General features: G+C 44.6%; 2 protein-coding genes across 6 annotated transcripts in view; one reads left to right on the top strand and one right to left on the bottom strand.

Annotated features, from left to right (window-relative positions):
* Nucleotides 1–7,601, top strand: part of LOC121569044 (protein TANC2-like) — a 67,276-nt gene extending 59,675 nt beyond the window's left edge. For 3 of the 5 annotated variants that reach the window (XM_045221202.1, XM_045221205.1, XM_045221207.1), the window contains 5 exons: nt 499–528; nt 1,403–1,494; nt 1,614–1,760; nt 2,782–2,882; nt 3,412–7,601. In XM_045221202.1, the coding sequence (XP_045077137.1) occupies nt 499–528; nt 1,403–1,494; nt 1,614–1,760; nt 2,782–2,882; nt 3,412–5,389 (2,348 nt within the window). In that variant the 3' untranslated portion in view covers nt 5,390–7,601. The remainder of the gene's footprint in view (nt 1–498; nt 529–1,402; nt 1,495–1,613; nt 1,761–2,781; nt 2,883–3,411) is intronic. The other 2 variants (XM_045221204.1, XM_045221206.1) reach the window with 1 other exon arrangement.
* Nucleotides 7,602–7,741: 140 nt separating this feature from the next.
* LOC121569043 (transmembrane ascorbate-dependent reductase CYB561-like) lies at nt 7,742–19,260 on the bottom strand. Its single transcript, XM_041879646.2, has 6 exons — nt 18,959–19,260; nt 17,766–17,979; nt 11,573–11,671; nt 10,471–10,574; nt 10,177–10,334; nt 7,742–9,691 (listed from the first exon to the last, which is right to left on the bottom strand). Exons 2-6 carry the CDS (start codon nt 17,974–17,976, stop codon nt 9,496–9,498), a joined length of 768 nt encoding a protein of 255 aa, XP_041735580.1. The 5' UTR covers nt 17,977–17,979; nt 18,959–19,260; the 3' UTR covers nt 7,742–9,495.
* Nucleotides 19,261–20,815: the final 1,555 nt, after the last annotated feature.

Consider the following 20,815-nt stretch of genomic DNA (forward strand, 5'->3'; position numbering starts at 1 on the left):
TAGTTATTTTAAGTGTAGTGGTGTTTCCCCTCGGTTGGACTATAGTGGCCATTGACTCCTAGAATGTTGTCAACTACTGCCTGAATCTCTTCCCTAAGTGGTTTGGTGCTCCCCAAGGCTACTCCATGCCTTCCTCCCCAGTCCCCACTAACCCCCTCCTCTGTTTCCACCATGCTTATAATGGTGGATGTGAGGCCCCTCCCTCTGCTCCTACTGCTGCTGGCATTGCTGATGCACCTTTTTTCTTTTGCTGACACACTTTTTTGGCCACAGCTTCTCACTTTTGCCACTTTCTGTTCTTTTCTTCATCTCACTCCCTCCCTATTCACTTACCTTTCACTTGTTCTCGCTCACTTTCACACACACACACACACACACACTCTCTTTTGGTTCCTTTTATTGGGTTGGTTCCATTACGTTTCCTCTCGTTTCACCCACCTAACTCCCTTCTCTAACCTGTCACTCATAACCCTGGCTCCGCCCCCTCTCCGTAATCAGGATATCAGACTCTTCCCAGTCGACCGCGAGGTAACACACAGTTTGCCCTCTCTCTATATATATATCTCTGCTCTCACTCTCTCACTCTCTCGTCCTCTTTTTAACCCTCCTTTCTCTTTATATGTGGCCTTTGTGGTTTTGTGAAGTAAGCTAACCATCCAAGTCATCCACTGCCCGATAAAAGAGATTGTGACACAAACACCACAACAAGGCCCACAGTCCATGCATTCCCCCTGCTGGTGGGAAGCCATAAATGCATGTGTGAACCCCCTCTGCTCTGGCATGGCTTGTGCTTGCCTGTCCCCCCTACACATAGCATGCAGAATAACACAGAATAACTCTGGCTAATAATGAGGTATTATTGTGTGTTCATGTTGGGTGAGATTGGCATTGGCATATAAATAAGTTGATCGTTTTCCCAGTGGCTTTACTAGAGATGAAGTTACTGATTCTGTACTTGAGTCAGATCCTACCTGCACCAGGTATGAGGTCAATATCTATGTATCCATCTGTTAGCTGAGTGCTTAAATGGCCCATGCAGAGGCAAAGAAACCCCAAACCTGTCTGTCTCAGTAAGTCACGCCATATTTATCTCGGGTACAGCTTCATCGTCATCCTGACCTCTCAACTGGTTTCGCTCCACTCCGAGGTGAAGTTGCCCCTACCTACAGATCTAGGATCAGTTTGCGCTCTCCAAATGCTAACTTAAACCATTACTGGAGGGGAAAACAAAACAGACCTTAGATCAGCATCTAGAGGCAACTTCAGCCTACTCCTTTGTCTGTCCTTCTCATTGTCGGTCCTTTTACTCTTGAGACACACCCCCTCTTCCTGTCATCGCCACCCTCCTCTCTCCTCCGGCCACTCCCCGTTACCCATTATGCCCCCTGCTGTCTTCCACCAGGTCCAGCCACCTGGGCCATGGCCACCTCCAAACCCGACATCATGATCGTCCTGCTCAGCAAGCTCATAGAGGAAGGAGATGGCTTCTACAAGGTCAGCCCTTCCTAGAATATAGCAATATAGCACAGTGGTCATTGAAGGTCACTGTTGTGGTGCCAAACCATGCAAGTCTCTCTCCTTTCTGAGGGTTTTTTCTTCTACCCATCCTGTAGAAAGGTAAAGTGAAGGAGGCTGCCCAGCGGTACCAGTATGCCTTAAAGAAGTTCCCCCGCGAGGGCTTCAGCGAGGACCTCAAGACCTTCAGAGAACTCAAGGTGTCCCTCCTCCTCAACCTGTCCCGCTGCCGGAGGAAAATGAACGTGAGTGACACCCCACTGCACCACCTAAATAACCTCCGTGTCCTCCTCTATCCCCTCACCCCACCTGGCTGTGACTAGAGCTGCTTTTTTTGCTTACACTCACAGCATTACCATCTGCAAGGTTTACCAAGACATTACAATACAAAATAACGTTATTATCCCTCATTGGGATGTATGCTTGTTCGTTGTGCTTACAAACAACGACCTATACAAAAATATTTAGCACCTCTGATAGATGATAAAACGGAAACATGGATTTAAGCAGTATAAAAATATTGGTTTCCAAAGGTTGATGACAGCAATATCATTGTGCAACAACGTACAGTAGATCAGACTTCATTTATAGCTGAAGGTAAATCTCCCTCAACTCTAGGCTCATCTAACCTAGGCCCATATCCCTGCATCTTCCATTCCCTCTTATAGTTTGCTTTGTTTTGGTTTGTACCTCTGGTAACTTTAGAGAGGGTGCAAGGGGAGGTTGGTCTGGGTCAGGGCTATAGTGTCCAGGCAAGGTTCTAATGACAGAGCAGTGCAACAGCGGTGTCTGTGTGTGTGAATGTGTGTTTGTCTTTTGTGTTTGTGTGTCTCTAAAAGTCTGTGTCCTGTGTGTGTTCATATCAATGTTTTAATTGCTAAATTTACATGGTTTCGTCATGGAGTCGTGTATGGTCTCATGTATTGTGTCGCCCATTTCTCTTTCAGTTTTTTTCTTGGGTGTCTTCTGTCTGAACCCAAGTTTCCATCGATCTCATCGACTCAGTTATTCACTTCTGTATTACTCTGTATGGTTCTATGTATGACTGATACAAGACTCCTGAATGACTCTCATATGACTCGTTTTACTCTGTACATGGTTCTATGTACAACTCATCTATAACCTTTTATCCATTCATCTCTTGACTCATTTTTGACTCACCTCTGACTCATGTATGACTCACCTCTGACTCATTTCTGACTCATGTACCGATCCACGCGTGGCTCTGTGAATGACTGTCGGCCCTGTTGCTGTTGTTGCTTGCAGGACTTTGGGATGGCTGAGGAGTTTGCTACCAAGGCGCTAGAGTTGAAATCCAAATCGTACGAGGCCTTTTACGCCAGAGCCCGCGCCAAGCGCAGCAGCAGGTAACCGTAGCGACGGGGAGTACAGGGAGGCGGAGGCCTAGCACAGAGTGCGCTCAGCCTTAGGATCCAATTGGGCCCGCTCATGTCACATGATCCAGGTTTCCAATGCGCTGTAGACAGATGACTACAGGGGGACGTAATAGAGCAAGGTTCATGAGCATTTTGGCCATGTTTTTCACCCTATGTCATGTTCATTGGTTTTTATGTCTGCTTACACATCATGTATACCCTTAGTCCTATGACTTGTTCATTCTCCTGCTCATAGTCATGGCTAATTTGTTTATGTTTTAGCGTAAGACTATACTTTGTCTGACTACTATGTGAGGGCAAGTAGTTTGAGCAGTTGTGGTGTTGTCATTTTGACCACATGCTACTCCCTCACTGTCTTTGGTTTCATGCTTTGTCATGCTCATCTGTACCCCCTCCACCTCTCCTGCTCCTCCCTCATAATGCGTTCTCTTCTTTCTCAATCCCCCTCTTTTCTCTCTTGATATTCCTCTCTTCACCTCCTTGTGTATCCACCTCACAGGCAGTTCCACGCAGCCCTGGAGGACCTGAATGAGGCCACCCTCCTTTGCCCCAACAACCGGGAGATCCAGCGCCTGCTGCAGAGGGTGGAAGAGGAGTGTCTTCAGTTCGAGGAGCAACAGGAGCTGGACCCTCCCCCGTCCCCTCCTAGAGAGCAGGCCCCGCCCCCTCCCCAGTCCCTGGAGCCCCGCCTGGAGGACATGGAGCCAGTGCAGGACCTGTTTGAAGAGGACGAGGACTACCTGGAGCAGGACCTGGAGAGCCTCCCCATGGGCATGGCTCCTGAGCCCCGCTCCAGCCCCTCTGGCCTGCCCCTCATCCAGAGCCTGCCCCCCTCCCCCGGCCACCGCAATTCTCCCTACCTCTCCGGAGGCCCCTCCATGGGCCAGGCTTTCGAGCTGCACCCCAGCCCCCATTCCAAGTCCTCCCCCACGCGCCATGGCTACCAGTCCACCTCCCCGTCACTTTCCCCGACGCACCAGAGCTCCCACTACCGGCCAAGCCCCCCGCACACCTCCCCAGCCCACCAGGCTTCCTCTACGTCGTACAACTTCAGCCCACCACCTTCGCCTCTTCGCCGGGGGCCCCAGTATCGCGCCAGCCCCACCTCAGAGAGCGGAGGAGGTCTGTACCGGCCGCAGTCGGCCTCAGCCCGCTACCAGTCTGAGCAGATACCTGGCCGGCCCAAGTCTCCTCTGTCCAAGATGAGCAGCCAGCGCTCCTTCCAGCTGCCCTCTCAGCAGCAGCCTCCCCAGCAGGGACAGTGGCTGCAGCCTGCCAAGGCCCAGATCGTACGCACCAACCAGCCCAGCTCCGCCGTGCACTCGAGTGCTGTGCTGGGCACCAGTGCCTACAGCCAGATGGCCCACTCCATGAGCACCCGCCTCCCCCCCGACCTGGTCGAGCTGGGGGACGGGGTGAATATATACCACAGTGCCCTGGAGGGGAGGCCCACGCTGCAGGTGCAGGCCAGCCTCAGTGCAGGAGCACTGTACCAACATGGTGGCATCGGTGGGATCCAGATGGTCCCCATGGAGGACGAGCTTCCCCAGCGGCCCTCCTCAGCTTACCGGCCTGGAGGTCCGCGCTACGGCCAGGCCCCCCAGATCAGCCGCAGCCAGTCGGCAGCGTACTACCCTGTCTCACCTCAGATGGAGATGGAGATAGAGATGGAGCACCAGGCGGCACTGGGATCACCGGAGAACCCCCATGGTCTGCGCCGACCTGTCAGTGCCACCAGCGCAGAGCCAAAGCAACACGCACCCACTCCCCGGCCCCTCATGCACTCCCAGAGCGTAGGCCTCCGCTTCTCCCCCTCCAACACCAGCCTGGGTGGGGTCTCCGCAGCTAATCTAGCCCCAGGCTTCCGGGGCTCCACCTCGGCCCAGCAGATGGAAATCCCTCTACAGCTGTCATACGAGGATGGTAGTGTTTACTGCGACGACCTATCACCTGTGTCTCCACCGCAGGGCAGCGACATGAGGGTGGTGGGAGGGACATACCCAGACAAGGCACTCCGCTCCAGAAACACACCTTTCATGGGCGTTGTCGACAAGACAGCGCGGACTCACCAGTACCTGCCACAGCCACCGCAACCGCAGACAATAGGGCGCTCCTGGGCCATCTCTTCCCTGGACACGGTGGTGACCAGCCCCGCCAGGTCTCCAGGGAACATGGGCCCTCAGCATGGCTACAGCCAACAGCCCAGCCTGGGACACATCGCCTACTACAACCGCACCAACAATGCCCACAATGGACACCTCCTGGACGATGACTACTACCAGCCGCCAGCTAACGGCTCGCGGGACGGCATGGGCCGCGTGAGCCAGGCGCCCACCTACCCAGACGTCAAGGTGGCCCGGACGCTGCCTGTGGCCCAGGCCTACCAGGACAGCGAGTACATGCAGCACTCCAGGGACAGGCAGGGCCCCACATCCCCTATCAAACCAAAGAGACCTTTCGTGGAGTCAAACGTGTAGGGAGGGACTGAGGGAGAGGAGGACTGATAAGCCTGCAGACATTTTGATTTGGAATGACTTAGAGACAACCCCAAGGGTATGTGATGAGACTGGGAAGGAAACACTACTGCAGACAAACACACATATAAACTCTCCTCCCATGCATCTTCTTTGCCTCTGTCCTACACAGCCATTTGCTATGGATGAATACAAGAAAACATAAAACTGCAGTTTGCCAGGTGAATCCAACACCTCCAGTACTCCAGAATATTTTGGCCTAGTTTGTATAGTTAAAGTGGAGGGGGCAGGGATGATCCACAACTTTAGGAACTTTAGTCTGTTGGAAGAGTCAGTAGGAGGACTAATGCCACACATGCACACCCTGACCTGGAAACCTCCAGATCTCAAGCAGGGGAGACTGCTGCCTGCCGTTTTCTCCCTGCCCCTGAATGCCTGTCCTGGGATGGTCAGCGCCAAGCCATGGGCACTTCTCTGTTGAGAATCCAAACTCTCAATGCCTTCTTTAGAACGACTCAATAGAAGGCCGCCCTTAACTGAGATGACCAGGTCCTCTGCTGTAAATATGACTGAAAAGAGTCAACATACCTGTACATAGGAAAAGCAGAAAAAAGTAATATTTATCATTTAAGTTATGTTTGTAAAATACATTATATATATTATTTCCATTGGATTGTTGTTTTTTTGCTTTTGTGTTGTTTTTTTTGCTCAAGAAGTGACATGCAGCAGGCTTTGTGAAGCTTTTGGGAAACGGGCATTTCTTATTTTCCAATAACTTGAATGTTTCCCTTTACAGTTGAATTATCTCTACCAATCAAAGCTGCAGTTATTCAAACATAACACTGCACTACACACAGTTTTGGCCACTAAAGGGTCAAAGATGTTGGCAACATGCACACATGACTTCAAATGACCCAAGTGGTCATTGAAGGACTATTTTTATCCATCCACCAAATGCTTTCCATAAAACAATGGAATTTAGGTGGTCAAATGTAGTGTCTTCAATATAGAACATAAATGGTTCCAAAGCTAATATTTAGGTTAAGGATGTAAACTGCATTAACAATTGTTGTGTAGACAGCCTATATATTTAGAAACGTACAAAACCATCCAATGTCTACATTTTGGTTACACTTTCTTTTACAGTGCATTTTCATGAAACTAGATGTTAAAAAAATACACTGAAGAAAGTGGTGTCAAGACAAGGCTACATGACATGGTTGAACTAGATTATGATCTATCTATACAAGGTTGTCAATTGTGATGGATTTCATACCTTTGATTTGATACAAGTCAATGCAACACAATTACAGTGCAGTTTACCCACCAGTTTGGTGATACCCTTTACCCCCTACTGGCACTTAGTATGAACAACAATCAGCTGAAAACGGATACTTGTCTTACAAGAACAAATTAACCACTTATCTGTGAAGTTTACATTTTTATTTACTGTAGTCTTAATTCTTGTATTTTTTACTCAGTCATTTGTTGCTTAAAAATTTCAAAAATTTCAAACTGTTTTTTAAATTATTATTTACTTTGTATTGGTGTGCTTGATTATGTTTGGAGGGGTTTGTTTGGTAATAGGTGGAGCCTCTCCGATCTGATTGGTTCATAAACACTCCAACCAGGACATTGAAGGAAATGAATGAACCAGTTGATTGATATTGACAAGAGATGCATCCAAAAGGTTAACCCTACGTCTGAGACTGTTGCCTGATTTGGAGGGATTTATCCCTACAGTCAATACCCTCTCCTGTCCGGATTAACTCCCAAGAAAACTTTGTTTTGATAGTTCCAGTGTAAATAACTGTACATGCTGAGCTGCATAGAAGTGCATGTTTGTTCTCTGCTTACTCCCATGCTGATATAAACAGGTAATATGTATTTGTAACATGTTTGTATAGCAGTTTATCAATATTGATTCTTACAAATCAATATTTGGAGGGGGAAGCGGGGGAACTGATGGAACAGCCATCTTTTTTTATCTTGGAAGGAGAAGGCAAATATTTTTCCCTTTTACTGTTTTTTTGGGGCTTGCTGAGCAGAGTTCTCTGTAAATTGTCTGTATATGTGAGTTGTGGCGTTTTGAAACGAGAAGGTAATAAGAAACATGAATGCGTTTTTAACTCAGTTAAGCGATTGTAAAATGTACAATCAACTGTATGTATGAGGAAATGTACTTATTTAAAAATAGTTACCACTTCAAAGAAAACAATGTGTCGGCTCCTTGACTTTTCTTTTAGCTTGTTCACACCATCATCGGCAAAGTGCCTCCTAAACTCAGACGCCACTTAAACACATGTTGACACAGATAATGTTTGACTATATCAAACAAAGCACACCCATCCAGTATCAAGGTCATGATTGAGTCATGCATCTTTAATAACAGTGATGACGGCAATATAGGTTGTAATAATTTGGTCAGTCAGCAGTGTCTACTGTACAGAACAAGTTCACAAGTGAAAATATATAAGCAGTGATATTGAATCTCAAGTAATCTTAGTTACATTATGCTTTAAACTGATTAAATATGAGGACAAGTAGATGCTTTAAACAAAGCAAATTACGGAATACATGACACATTCATCTACCAAAACCATTGACTGTTACATAATATCTATTCTCTTAAATACAATCATATACAGCAAACATGGATACAACCGATATAAGCAGCTTATTTAATGTACAATTACATACAGTTTGACACATACTATAACTCCCTTCTCTGAGCATTTTACACTTAAACACTACAGAAGCATAAAGATTTTTTCTGAATACCAAATCGACCCCTTAGCCCAGTTTTTCAAAATGTTTAATCTGGATAAAAATGATCCTGATTCTGTAACCCCCTATTTTGCAATTCAGGATCAGATCAATTGAGCCGTTCTTTCAAAAAGGATCAGATGATTCTGATCCAGATTCTACAATATTATGATCACAGAATCTGGATTTTCAGTGCTTTAAGTAGGCCTACACCTTGCCATCTACTGGACAGGTCATGACTACTTCTACACGGTCATTGTGAAACAGATTAATTAAAGTAACTAAGATGAAAGATGTCTGCATATCACTTAAGAACATGCATTTATTTGACACTTCTCAATATAACTGACCACATACCGATACTGCAGTCGATTTAACCTTTAAATGTTCTTACATCTTAGTTACATTGAAATGTCTTGGTTGTAGTGCCTTTCACCTTTCTAAATCCACCCTTCAAGTCTGAAAAGATTATCCTGATTTTCGGTGTCAAAATCAAATCGTATTTGTCACATACCTTTGACTAATTGAATCAGGTGTGCCAGTTTAGGGTTAAAACAAAAATATGAAACGTCTTGGGGGGCCCGAGGAGAGGGTTGGGAAACCCTGAATCAATAGTAAAAATTCAACCCAGCCGAACATAAGGAATGGTGAAGAAACTGTTTTAAGATATCCAATCCTTTCAGATCTACAGTAGTGCCTAGGTGTCATTTAGAATTCAACCCAAAACATCCAGGCATCGTTCAGTCACAATTTGGTGCATCCTTTTGGTCCTTTCAGTTTATCATAAATTCAACACTGCCAACAGATGGTTAATTCAATATTTTTTGTCACAACGAACAACATATACCTGAATGATCTGCAACTTCTTAATTTATCACAAGCTTGAAAGTTAAGAGTTTGTTTAACGAGGAGTAACTTCCAGTGTTACCAGTTTGGGCAGTATTACAAAGTATAACCCTACTGCCCTAGATGAAGGCACAACTAACTGGCTTGGACACATGGCTTTGTCCTCACTAAATACTTATCAAAGGCTATTTTGTTTTGAAAGACCTAATATGGCACTTTTGTGATGGTTCATCTGTGGCAGCAATCAAATACTTTGGTCAAATCAGTCCTCTCATACCTCAGTTTCGCCACAAGGGGGTGTAGAACGGCTCATGAGATGTGACATGAAATGGAGAGACAGCATATCAGACAGATCTCCAACTGGTCCTGGAGAGATACTGGGTGTGCAGGCTTTTGTTCTAGCCCAGCTCTCATACACCAGATTTTTTAAATAAAAGTCTGCACACACAGTAGCTTTTCAGACCAGATTGTTTCCTGGTTTAAGTGAAAAGGGGAAGTTAAGGCGAGTTGGGGCTCCCTCCTCCCTCAGTCAGGGTCTTAAAGTGCACAGATAAGGCCTCCTCCTCTGGGTGCGGGGGTCTTCTGAAGTCCTCCCGTGTCACCACGTAGCCTACCAGAATCCCAAAAGCTACTAACACCAGTCCCAGCATGTTACCCAGGATCCCCTCTGGCACAAACTGTGAATATGTGTGCCTGGGAAGAAAAAGGATTTCTGTATTATATCATAATGGCAACTTTTGTAAAGAATTGTTAGTTATAAATGTTCCGTGTGACTCAAGATGACCTTAAGCATAACAACATATGGCACCAAACAACAGGATAATGATTCATAATGTGCAAAGACTCCATGTCTGACCATGTTGTCATAAAGATAGCCCAGACAGCAAAACCCCAGCTTTCACCAAACATACCCTGTACAATAATTAACTCTCCTATGGTTTAGCAGGGTAGAGCTGGGCAAAGTAGTAGCACTTCAACATCATCCAAAGTGACAAACATAGCACTGACTTGAACATCTGGCACTTCTCTTACCAAATGACTTTTCCCTTTTAACCCAATAATTATGTGCATTTCTGTATTTTAGCATACCACCTAAAATCCATGCCATTTGTATAAATGTCTTCATTGTAAGTGGTGGTATGGATATTGGAACTGAGCCCCTGCACAGTAATACTCACTGGATACTGAAGAACAGTTTCTCTGAAATGCCCAGTAGGCAGGTGGCTAGGGACATGGCGAGCATGGCCAGGCCAAAGAAGACATGTAGTGGCAGGTACCAGCTCCGCAGCGCCATTAACGTCCCAGGGAAGAGGAAGAAACCCAGCCCCATCAGCCACTGAGGAGGGAGTAGAGGACTAATGTTATTAAACTATTATGCATGAATTGTAATTCTGATACAAGGAAGAAATTATTTGTTTGGTTTTTGTGTGTGCATGTGACTGCGTGAAGGAGAAAGAGAGCCGAGGGCTGACCTGTACACAGAAGAGAACAAAGGTGAGCATGCCGCACCAGCTGTGGAGGGAGTACATGTTGGGGATCTTGTTATGATTATGGAAGTCAAACACAGCCACGATACCTGAGGAGATACAATGATACATGCTGTCATCAGCACTAGCTAGCATGAGAAAGTGTCAATCTTTCCCATTAATTTTGTCTAGAACAATCTTGATAAATTATGACTTAGTACATAAATGAATGTTACTCTGTATAGTGTTTTTTACCTGCCTCCATGTATGAATTTGTGGGTATTATTTATTTGATCACCCTGCTTGCAAACCAAATGTTTCTGAGTCAATAAGGATTGCCTGAAGCCAGATTGCAGCGTTTAGACCAGGGCTGCCCAACCCTCTTCCTGGAGATCTACCGTCCTGTGGGTTTTCAGTCCAACCCTAATTTAACACACCTGATTCTACTTATTAGCTGCTCAACAAGACCTTAACTAGCTGAATCAGATACGCTAAATTAGGGTTGGACTGAAAACCTACAGGACAGTAGATCTCCAGGAACAGGGTTGGGCAGCCCTGGTTTAGACTGATGACCAGTTTGGGTAGACCTGCCTGTTTCCATGACTACTCCAGACCTCAGTACATGACGTAGGCTACGGTGATTCACAGATTTACACACCCATGGCACACCACTGATTCATGGTTAGTATGCGCAGTCTCATCTCATGTTACCCATGTTCGTAGCCTACTACGTTTGTACATTTTTTAACCTTGCCAGTTCCCTTATATTTTGAGGAGCCATGCCATCACCGTTAAGTAGTTTGTATTTGTTTTTCTCCTGAAAAGAATGATGATTTCTGTGTCTGCCCTAGCTGTGGGCCTGAACAACTGATCTGGCCCTAGAGAACCAATTTATGACCCTCCAATAGATAAGTCCACTTGTTTGTCTTACCATGTAAGACATGTCATTTATATATTCAACTAACTAGCTAGGTTAGGCATTTTCCTTTATATACAATAGCTACACATTTAGATTAGTTTAGAATGTTTGGGTTCAAGGGGAAAAGGCCAAAACAACAAGTCTTGCCCTTAGACACGGACACCCTCCACACACACACACAGGCCTTACCCACTATGCTGATAATGAGGGCGAGAAGGTGGAGCACAGCATGGAGAATCTTGACATTGCGTTTGCTTTCATTCCTAAATACTCTGTACACCAGGATCGCTGTGAGAGAGACAAACAAGTCTGGTTAGCATTCACATAAGTCTCTATTCAAATAGAATCATTTCCACAAGAAGGTGATAATAGTAAAGTCAATCCTGGCTAAATATACAGTGGTCAGACTTTACATAATTTTCACACGTAGTACATGGAATGTGTAAATTAATTGTTGTAATAACGTGCTTATACACTAATTTGAAATAAAACAAATAATAGTTTAGCTTCAAACATTGCTTTTGCACCTTAATCTGCTGTAACCATTTAAAAAGTTAGTCATTACTGTTGTCATAGTACCATAATCACACCCTACATGGCACCAAGGGCAATAACAGGTGGGATACTACAAAAGAAAGGGTGAATCAGGGTAGTTATGGGGTTGTCTTAGTCCCAGTGAGTTTGAGGTGAAGGTTAAGTAAGGTTAGGCTTCGAGTGGGGAAGAAGTCATTCAACAAGACCACTACAATGCATTTTCACAAACACTTGACATGTAGCTGCCACCAAGGTCACACCAACACAGACAGGGTTGGTTAGCAGAAAAATGTTACAGAAATGCTATGAGAACACAATAAACAACTGTTCAAATCAAATGTTATTTGTCACATGCGCTGAATACAACAGGTGTAGACCTTACAGTGAAATGCTTACTTACAAGCCCTTAACCAACAATGCAGTTAAGAAAGAATACCTAAAAAAAATAAGGAATAAAAGTAACAAAATTAAAGAGCAGCAGTAAAATAACAATAGCGAGGCTATATACAGTGGGTACCGGCACAGAGTCAATGTGCGGTGGGGGGGGCAATGATTTGGTGCAAATAGTCTGGGTAGCCATTTGATTAGATGTTCAGGAGTCTTATGGCTTGGGGGTAGAAGCTGTCTTGGAGCCTCTTGGACCTAGACTTGACACTCCAGTACCGCTTGCCGTGCGGTAGCAGAGAAAACAGTCTATGACTAGGGTAGCTGGAGTCTAGGGCCTTCCTCTGACACCGCCTGGTATAGGAGGTCCTGGATGGCAGGAAGCTTGGCCCCAGTGATGTACTGGGCCGTATGCACTACCCTCTGTAGTGCCTTGCAGTTGGAGGCCGAGCTGTTGTCATACCAGGCAGTGATGCAACCAGTCAGGATGCTCTCGATGGTGCAGCTGTAGAACCTTTTGAGGATCTGAGGACCCATGCCAAATCTTTTCAGTTTCCTGAGGGGGAAAAGGCTTTGTCGTGCCCTCTTCAAGACTGTCTTGGTGTGCTTGGACCATGTTAGTTTGTTGGTGATGTGGACACCAAGAAACTTGAAGCTCTCAACCTGCTCCACTACAGCCCCGTCGATGAGATTGGGGGCGTGCTCGGTCCTCTTTTTCCTGTAGTCCACAATCATCTCCTTTGTCTTGTTAACGTTGAGGGAGAGGTTGTTGTCCTGGCACCACATGGCCAGGTCTCTGACCTCCTCCCTATAGGCTGTCTCGTCGTTGTCGGTGAACAGGCCTACCACTGTTGTGTCATCGGCAAACTTAATGATGGTGTTGGAGTCGTGCCTGGCCATGCAGTCATGAGTGAACAGGGAGTACAGGAGGAGACTGAGCACACACCCCTGAGGGGCCCCCGTGTTTGAGGATCAGCGTGGCGGATGTGTTGTTACCTACCCTTACCACCTGGGGTGCGGCCCGTCAGGAAGTCCAGGATCCAGTTGCAGAGGGAGGGGTTTAGTCCCAGGGTCCTTAGCTTAGTGATGAGCTTTGAGGGCACTATGGTGTTGAACGTTGAGCTGTAGTCAATGAATAGCATTCTCACATAGGTGTTCCTTTTGTCCAGGTGTGAAAGGGCAGTGTGGAGTGCAATAGAAATTGCATCATCTGTGGATCTGTTGGGGCGGTATGCAAATTGGAGTGGGTCTAGGGTTTCCGGGATAATGGTGTTTGTGAGCCATGACCAGCCTTTCTAAGCACTTCATGGCTACAGACGTGAGTGCTATGGGTCGGTAGTCATTTAGGCAGGTTACCTTAGTGTTCTTGGGCACAGGGACTATGGTGGTCTGCTTGAAACATGTTGGTATTACAGACTCAGACAGGGAGAGTTTGAAAATGTCAGTGAAGACACTTGCCAGTTGGTCAGCGCATGCTCGGAGTACACGTCCTGGTAATCCATCTGGCCCTGCGGCCTTGTGAATGTTGACCTGCTTAAAAGTCTTACTCACATCGGCTACGGAGAGCCTGATCACACAGTCGTCCGGAACAGCTGATGCTCTCATGCTTGTTTTAGTGTTATTGCCTCGAAGCGAGCATAGAAATAATTTAGCTCGTCTGGTAGGCTCATGTCACTGGGCAGCTCGCGGCTGTGCTTCCCTTTGTAGTCTAATAGTTTGCAAGCCCTGCCACATCCGACGAGCGTCGGAGCCTGTGTAGTATGATTCAATCTTAGTCCTATATTGACGCTATTCCTGTTTGATGGTTCGTCTGAGGGCATAGCGGGATTTCTTATAAGCTTCCGGGTTAGAGTCCCACTCCTTGAAAGCGGCAGCTCTACCCTTTAGCTCAGTGCGGATGTTGCCTGTAATCAATGGCTTCTGGTTGGGGTATGTACGTACAGTCACTGTGGGGACGACGTCATCAATGCACTTATTGATGAAGCCAGTGACTGATGTGGTGTACTCCTCAATGCCATCGGAAGAATCCCGAAACATATTCCAGTCTGTGCTAGCAAAACAGTCCTGCTTCATCTGACCAATTTTTTATTGACCGAGTCACTGGTGCTTTCTGCTTTAGTTTTTGCTTGTAAGCAGGAATCAGGAGGATAGAATTATGGTCAGATTTGCCAAATGGAGGGCGAGGGAGAGATTTGTACGTGTCTCTGTGTGTGGAGTAAAGGTGGTCTATAGTTTTTTCCCCCCTCTGGTTGCACATTTAACATGCTGGTAGAACTTAGGTAAAACGGATTTAAGTTTCCCTGCATTAAAGTCCCCGGCTGCCTCTGGATGAGCGTTTTCCTGTTTGCTTATGGCTGTATACAGCTAATTGAGTGTGGTCTTAGTGCCAGCATCGGTTTGTGGTGGTAAATAGACAGCTACGAAGAATATAGATGAAAACTCTCTTGGTAGTGTGGTCTACAGCTTATCATGAGATACTCTACCTCAGGCGAGCAAAACCTTGAGACTTCCTTAGATATCATGTACCAGCTGTTGTTTACAAATACACTACTGGTCAAAAGTTTTAGAACACCTACTCATTTAAGGGTTTTTCTTTATTTTTACAATTTTCTACATTGTAGAATAATAGTGAAGACATAAACTATGAAATAACACATATGGAATCATGTAGTAACCCAAAAAAGTGTTAAACAAATCAAAATATGTTATATTTGAGATTCTTCAAATAGCCACCCTTTGCCTTGATGACAGATTTGCACACGCTTGGCATTCTCTCAACCAGCTTCATGAGGTAATCACCTGGAATGCATTTCAATTAAACAGGTGTGCCTTCTTAAAAGTTAATTTGTGGAATGTATTTCCTTCTTAATGAGTTTGAGCAAATCAGTTGTGTTGTGACAAGGTAGGGGGGTATACAGAAGATAGCCCTATTTGGTAAATGACCAAGTCCATATTATGGCAAGAACAGCTCAAATAAGCAAAGAGAAACGACAGTCCATCATTACTTTAAGACATGAAGGTCAGTCAATACGGAACATTTCAAGAACTTTGAAAGTTTCTTCAAGTGCAGTCGCAAAAACCATCAAGCGCTATGATGAAACTGGCTCTCATGAGGACAGCCACAGGAATGGAAGACCCAGAGTTACCTTTGCTGCAGAGGATAAGTTCATTAGAGTTACCAGCCTCAAATTGCAGCCCAAATAAATACTTCACAGAGTTCAAATAACAGACATGTTCAGAGGAGACTGTGTGAATCAGGCCTTCATGGTCGAATTTCTGCAAAGAAACCCCTACTAAAGGACACCAATAAGAAGAAGAGACTTGCTTTGGCCAAGAAACACGAGCAATGGACATTAGACCATTGGAATTTTGTCCTTTGGTCTGGAGTCCAAATTTGAGATTTTTGGTTCCAACCGCCGTGTCTTTGGGCAGTGTAAGGCCTATTTTACCAAGAAGGAGAGTGATGGAGTGCTGCATAAGATGACCTAGCCTCCACAATCACCCAACCTCAACCCAATAAGATGGTTTGGGATGAGTTGGACCGCAGAGTGAAGGAAAAGCAGCCAACAAGTGCTCAGCATATGTGGGAACTCCTTCAAGACTGTTGGAAAAGCATTCCAGGTGAAGCAGGTTGAGAGAATGCCAAGAGTGTGCAAAGCTGTCATCAAGGCAAAGGGTGGCTATTTGAAGAATCTCAAATATAACATATTTTGATTTGTTTAACACTTTTTTGGTTACTCCATATGTGTTATTCTATAGTTTTGATGTCTTCACTATTATTCTACAATGTAGAAAATAGTAAAAATTAAATAAAAACCATTGAATGAGTAGGTGTTCTAAAACTTTTGACCGGTAGTGTATATATAGACTGCCACCCCTTGTCTTACCAGAGGCTGCTGTTCTATCCTGCCGATACAGTGTATAACCGCCAGCTGTATGTTATTCATGTTGTCGTTCAGCCACGACTCGGTGAAATATAAGATATTACAGTTGAATGTCCCGTTGGTAGGATATACATGCTTGTAGTTCGTCCACTATTATCTAGCGATTACATTGGCCAATAGTACCGATGGCAACTGCGTTCTTGTATTATTAAAATTGCAGAAATACTGAAACAACGTTCCAGGCAATTCTCTTTGCTGTGTGTCTCCCGATCCCACTAAGGACAGCTGGTTTCCCTGGAGGGTGTTTTCATCCCAGCTCCATTTGGACTGACCGCTCACACTAATGGCCAAGTGACCTTTAAGGTTTAATATCCTAATTCAATTGCTGTAGCAAGGTTAGGAATCAAAAGGCTACAGCTGACTTAACTTAATAACAAGCATCTGTTTTGTTGGCTGTTTTATTTGACACCACAAAGGAGATTTTATTTACATTATTGTCAATGGCTGAATAACTTATTTTTCTCTCATTACAATCACGGTTCAGGGACCAATGGAAAACCCTTTGAACACTGAATCTGACCTTTCCCCTTTGCTTTCCAGTAAGTGTTTATCATAGTACCATTTATTATTTGTGGGAACAAATCCCTGCATTACTAATTTATCTCTCTCCCTCTCACAAAGAGAGGGGGAGAAACACAATGGCCTGGAAACAAACAAAAAATAATAAAATCTCTGCTCCTCCCACCCTAATAGCATTAGGGATTTATGCCTGTTGCAAAGCGTGCCCTTAGGCCTGTGCCTGAGCCCTGTGTAGCGTTAGCTTAGTATCACACTAATGCAATAGGTCAGAAGACCCCTAGGATTACAGAGCAGACATCAGAGAAGACAACTAACTACCATTGTGGCTCAAAGAAGACACTGGCCTCAGCTTCCCTCTGTTCTCGACAGTGTTGTTCATCTACCTCCTCCATCTTACCTATAAATCAAATCAAATTGTATTGGTCTCATACGCATATTTAGCAGATGTTATAGCGGGTGTAGCAAAATGCTTGTGTTCCTAGTCCCAACAGTGCAATAATATCTAACAATACACACAAATCTAAAAGTAAAATAATATAATTAAGAAATACAGAAATATTAAGACGAGCAATGTCTGAGTGTGTGTGTACATGTATGTGATGGGGTGTATAGACGACATGGACAGTATATGGATAGAATATGCAGTATATATGAAGAATACGTTGTATAAAATAGTATATGTACAGCAATGGTTAAATAGGATAGGCCTTCACTAGAATACAGTATATACATATGAAATGAGTAAAACAGTATGTAAACATTATTAAAGCGACCAGTGTTCCATTACTAAAGTGACCAGTGTTCCATTATTAAAGTGACCAGTGTTCCATGTCTATGTACATAGGGCAGCAGTAATGGAGAGCTACTTTATTGCTCTACATTACCAATTCGATCACTGGGACAATGAGCCATTAATTGAGGCGATTTATTAAAAGGTGTTTAACTAAATTCCTGGAGGAATGGTTTTAATTCTAATTTTAGTTGGTTTAATTCTGCCCTACCGTCTCCATAGAGAAAGACCAGGCCCAGGACCATACAGAGGGGATGTACATTGAACTCCTGTCGCGAACCGTCCCAGGCGTAGCCTCCATGATAGCTGCCCATCCACACGCCCGTGATCACCACACAGGCCAGGCCTAGAACCTGAGTCCCCCCCACGTACCACGGGAAGGAGCCCAGGCCTTGCACGGCCCGCTGAGGGCTATCTTCCATGGTCTTGGAGGGAGAGGAGAGATAGAGGGAGAATGATGGTTTAGTCCAGTGGTTCACAAGTGTATGTCTTATGACTAGTTTCCTGACTATGTGAACCAACCAGGAAAACCTCCAGGCCCATGTTAGGACCCACCTATAGCTTTCTGAAATTACCTTTGACCCATGAAAGAACAAACCTGTGATCTGATCCTTGCCCTAGTCTCTTACCAGTCACCACCCTAAAGGAATCAGGGAAATAACCAAATAGGGTATCAGTCCATTCATGTCTGCGGGATTGAGAAACAGAAGTGTCCTTTCCTGCGCTGCTTCTGGGCTCATGTGATGATGTGCATGTGAGAGCGCAGTGCGCTACACTGGGTAAACTTCTCTCACATCCATGTGAAAAACACTTACATGACTAGGTGTTTGCTCTTCAGATGAATAACAGTTTGTTATAGGCTCTGAGTATGAATGTGTTTATTCAAAGTTTCAATGTGATTGTGTATTCAGTTGAATATTTGTTACATGAGTATGACAGCGTTTTCATTCAAAGTGTGTGTATTCAGTTAAAGTTGTGTAGTTTAGCCTACACCACTTGTTTGTGTTTTTTACTAGATGGTATACAGCTACGGACGGAAGTTACTTTCATAGGTAAGGAGAATTTATGCAGCAGGTTAGGTAAAGGGTTAGCGTTAACTAAAATGCACTCCTGACATGGTACGAAACGTCACAACCGTTATTTTAGGCTACTGATTGGATTTGATATGGATTATGTCGGAAACAAGAACCAAATCTCGCACATGTTGGGAGAAATGTGATTAAATTAACGCAAACTGTCAAACTATATGGACAAACAAAACACTTTATATGCTATCTTAGACTATAATGGTGGATACCAAACGTTAAGGAGCTCGATCCAATCCTCAAACACCTGCAGACTTCATGACAGGTGAATAGCAACTTTAATAGCAAACATCCGTATGACAGGACACGTTCCACTTACAGTTTAGTCTTCAAATAATCTGCTTTTCCAGCAAGTCTGAGAGGGAGTGGAGATCCTTGTTCCGCTCCTTCTGTGTGCTTTAGACTGGTTCCTAGATACGACTACAATTTTCGTAGTAGCCTCATTACTAAAGAAACGCAATAAGTATCTCTAGCCTGCCACTAAATATTTCACAATAAGCTTTATACTCCTCACACGACGCGCGCTCCACAAAAACGTTGCCTGTGGGTGGATCTGTCGACTGGTCGTGACAGACACAGTGGCGCAGCTAAAAGTTGAGTTGACAGAAATACGTAATACACTCCTCCTCTCCATTCAAACAGAGTCAAATGCAGAGGAGGGAGGAGTACAAACAGAATTCAGAGAGGATGATGTCTGGCACCGCACTGCCGAAAATGTCTGAAGGTCTGTTACCTTGGCTACCCAGGGCGTCCTTGCAGATGCAGACCCGTCATTGAATCATTATATATATATATCATATATTTTAATTCTGATTTTTAAGGGGGTGCTGCAGCACCCTCAGCATCCCTACTTCCCGCAGCTATGTACCTACGGTAAAATATGGTGGTGGATCTTTGATGTTATGGGGCTATTTTGCTTCCACTGGTCCTGGGGCCCTTGTTAAGGTCAATGGCATCATGAACTTTACCAAGTATCAGGACATTTTAGCCAAAAACCTGGTTGCCTCTGCTAGGTAGAGGCCAAGTGGGCCTTCCAGCAAGACAATAACCCCAAGCACTAATCAAAATCCACAAATAAATTGTTAATTGACCACAAAATCAACATTTTGCAATGGCCATCTCAGTCTCCGGACTTGAACCCTATTGAAAACCTGTGGTTTGAATTGAAGAGGGCAGTCCATAAGAGCAGATGAAGGATATCAAGGATCTGGAAAGATTCTGTATGGAGGAATGGTCTAAGATCCCTCCCAACATGTTCTCCAATCTCATAAAACATTTGAGAAAAAGGCTCAGTGTCATTATCCTCCAAAGGGGAGGGTGCTAGAGTATTGAAAACAGGGCTGCCAACAGGGCTCTCTTTCTCTAAGCAATTGTATTATTATAAATTAATATGATTTCCCATTTTTTTTGAGCATACAATACAGCCTAGCTCAGTATTTTTTGCTCATCTTTATCAAGGGTGCCAATAATTATATACATGACTTTATCTGAATAGTTAGGCAACTTAATCTGCTAGGCTTGATGTTTAAATATAGGTTTAGCCCACAAATCGGTCAAGAAAATATACATTCTCTTTCCGTTTTTTGTCTAGTTGCATAATATGAATTTGGACATTTTGTTAATTAAAGGTTGACACAGCGAAATGACGTTGCCACGTGCAGCACACAGCAGATATTGAGATGAGCGAGATGCAAGAATTCTCTCTCACACAGTCACAGACATTATCTGCGCATGTGCACACGTTCGCTTCAAGCTCTTCACAGCGTGATAGCCAGGGTACCAAAACAGTGGAGAAGTTGAGCCTCACGCTCTTAGTTGTTGTGGGTATTAACCCAATATCCTGTTTACTTTCTGCGGAAATTGACCCACTATGCTGTTTACATTCTGCATATACGTCATATAGCAGAGTCTACCTTTAAATCTCACATCTCAGCAAAACACCACACCAAAACACTTGATGGCAGAACTCGGAAGCTCCGCTTGTGAATTTACCACTTCCCCAAATTATCCATAAGAGGGAGACAAAGACTTCAGGACTTCGTGACCAAAGGCTGCGCTACACGCTTGATAGTTCACGTAAGGCAATTTGCCGTAGCCCTAATGTGATTTCGGCTTGTTGTGCACAAGATGAATCCCGAATGTTCACTTTCTGAAGGACAGAAACGGTTAGTTTCAT

The sequence above is a fragment of the Coregonus clupeaformis genome, chromosome 7 (assembly GCF_020615455.1).
Source record: "Coregonus clupeaformis isolate EN_2021a chromosome 7, ASM2061545v1, whole genome shotgun sequence".
NCBI lineage: Eukaryota > Metazoa > Chordata > Actinopteri > Salmoniformes > Salmonidae > Coregonus > Coregonus clupeaformis.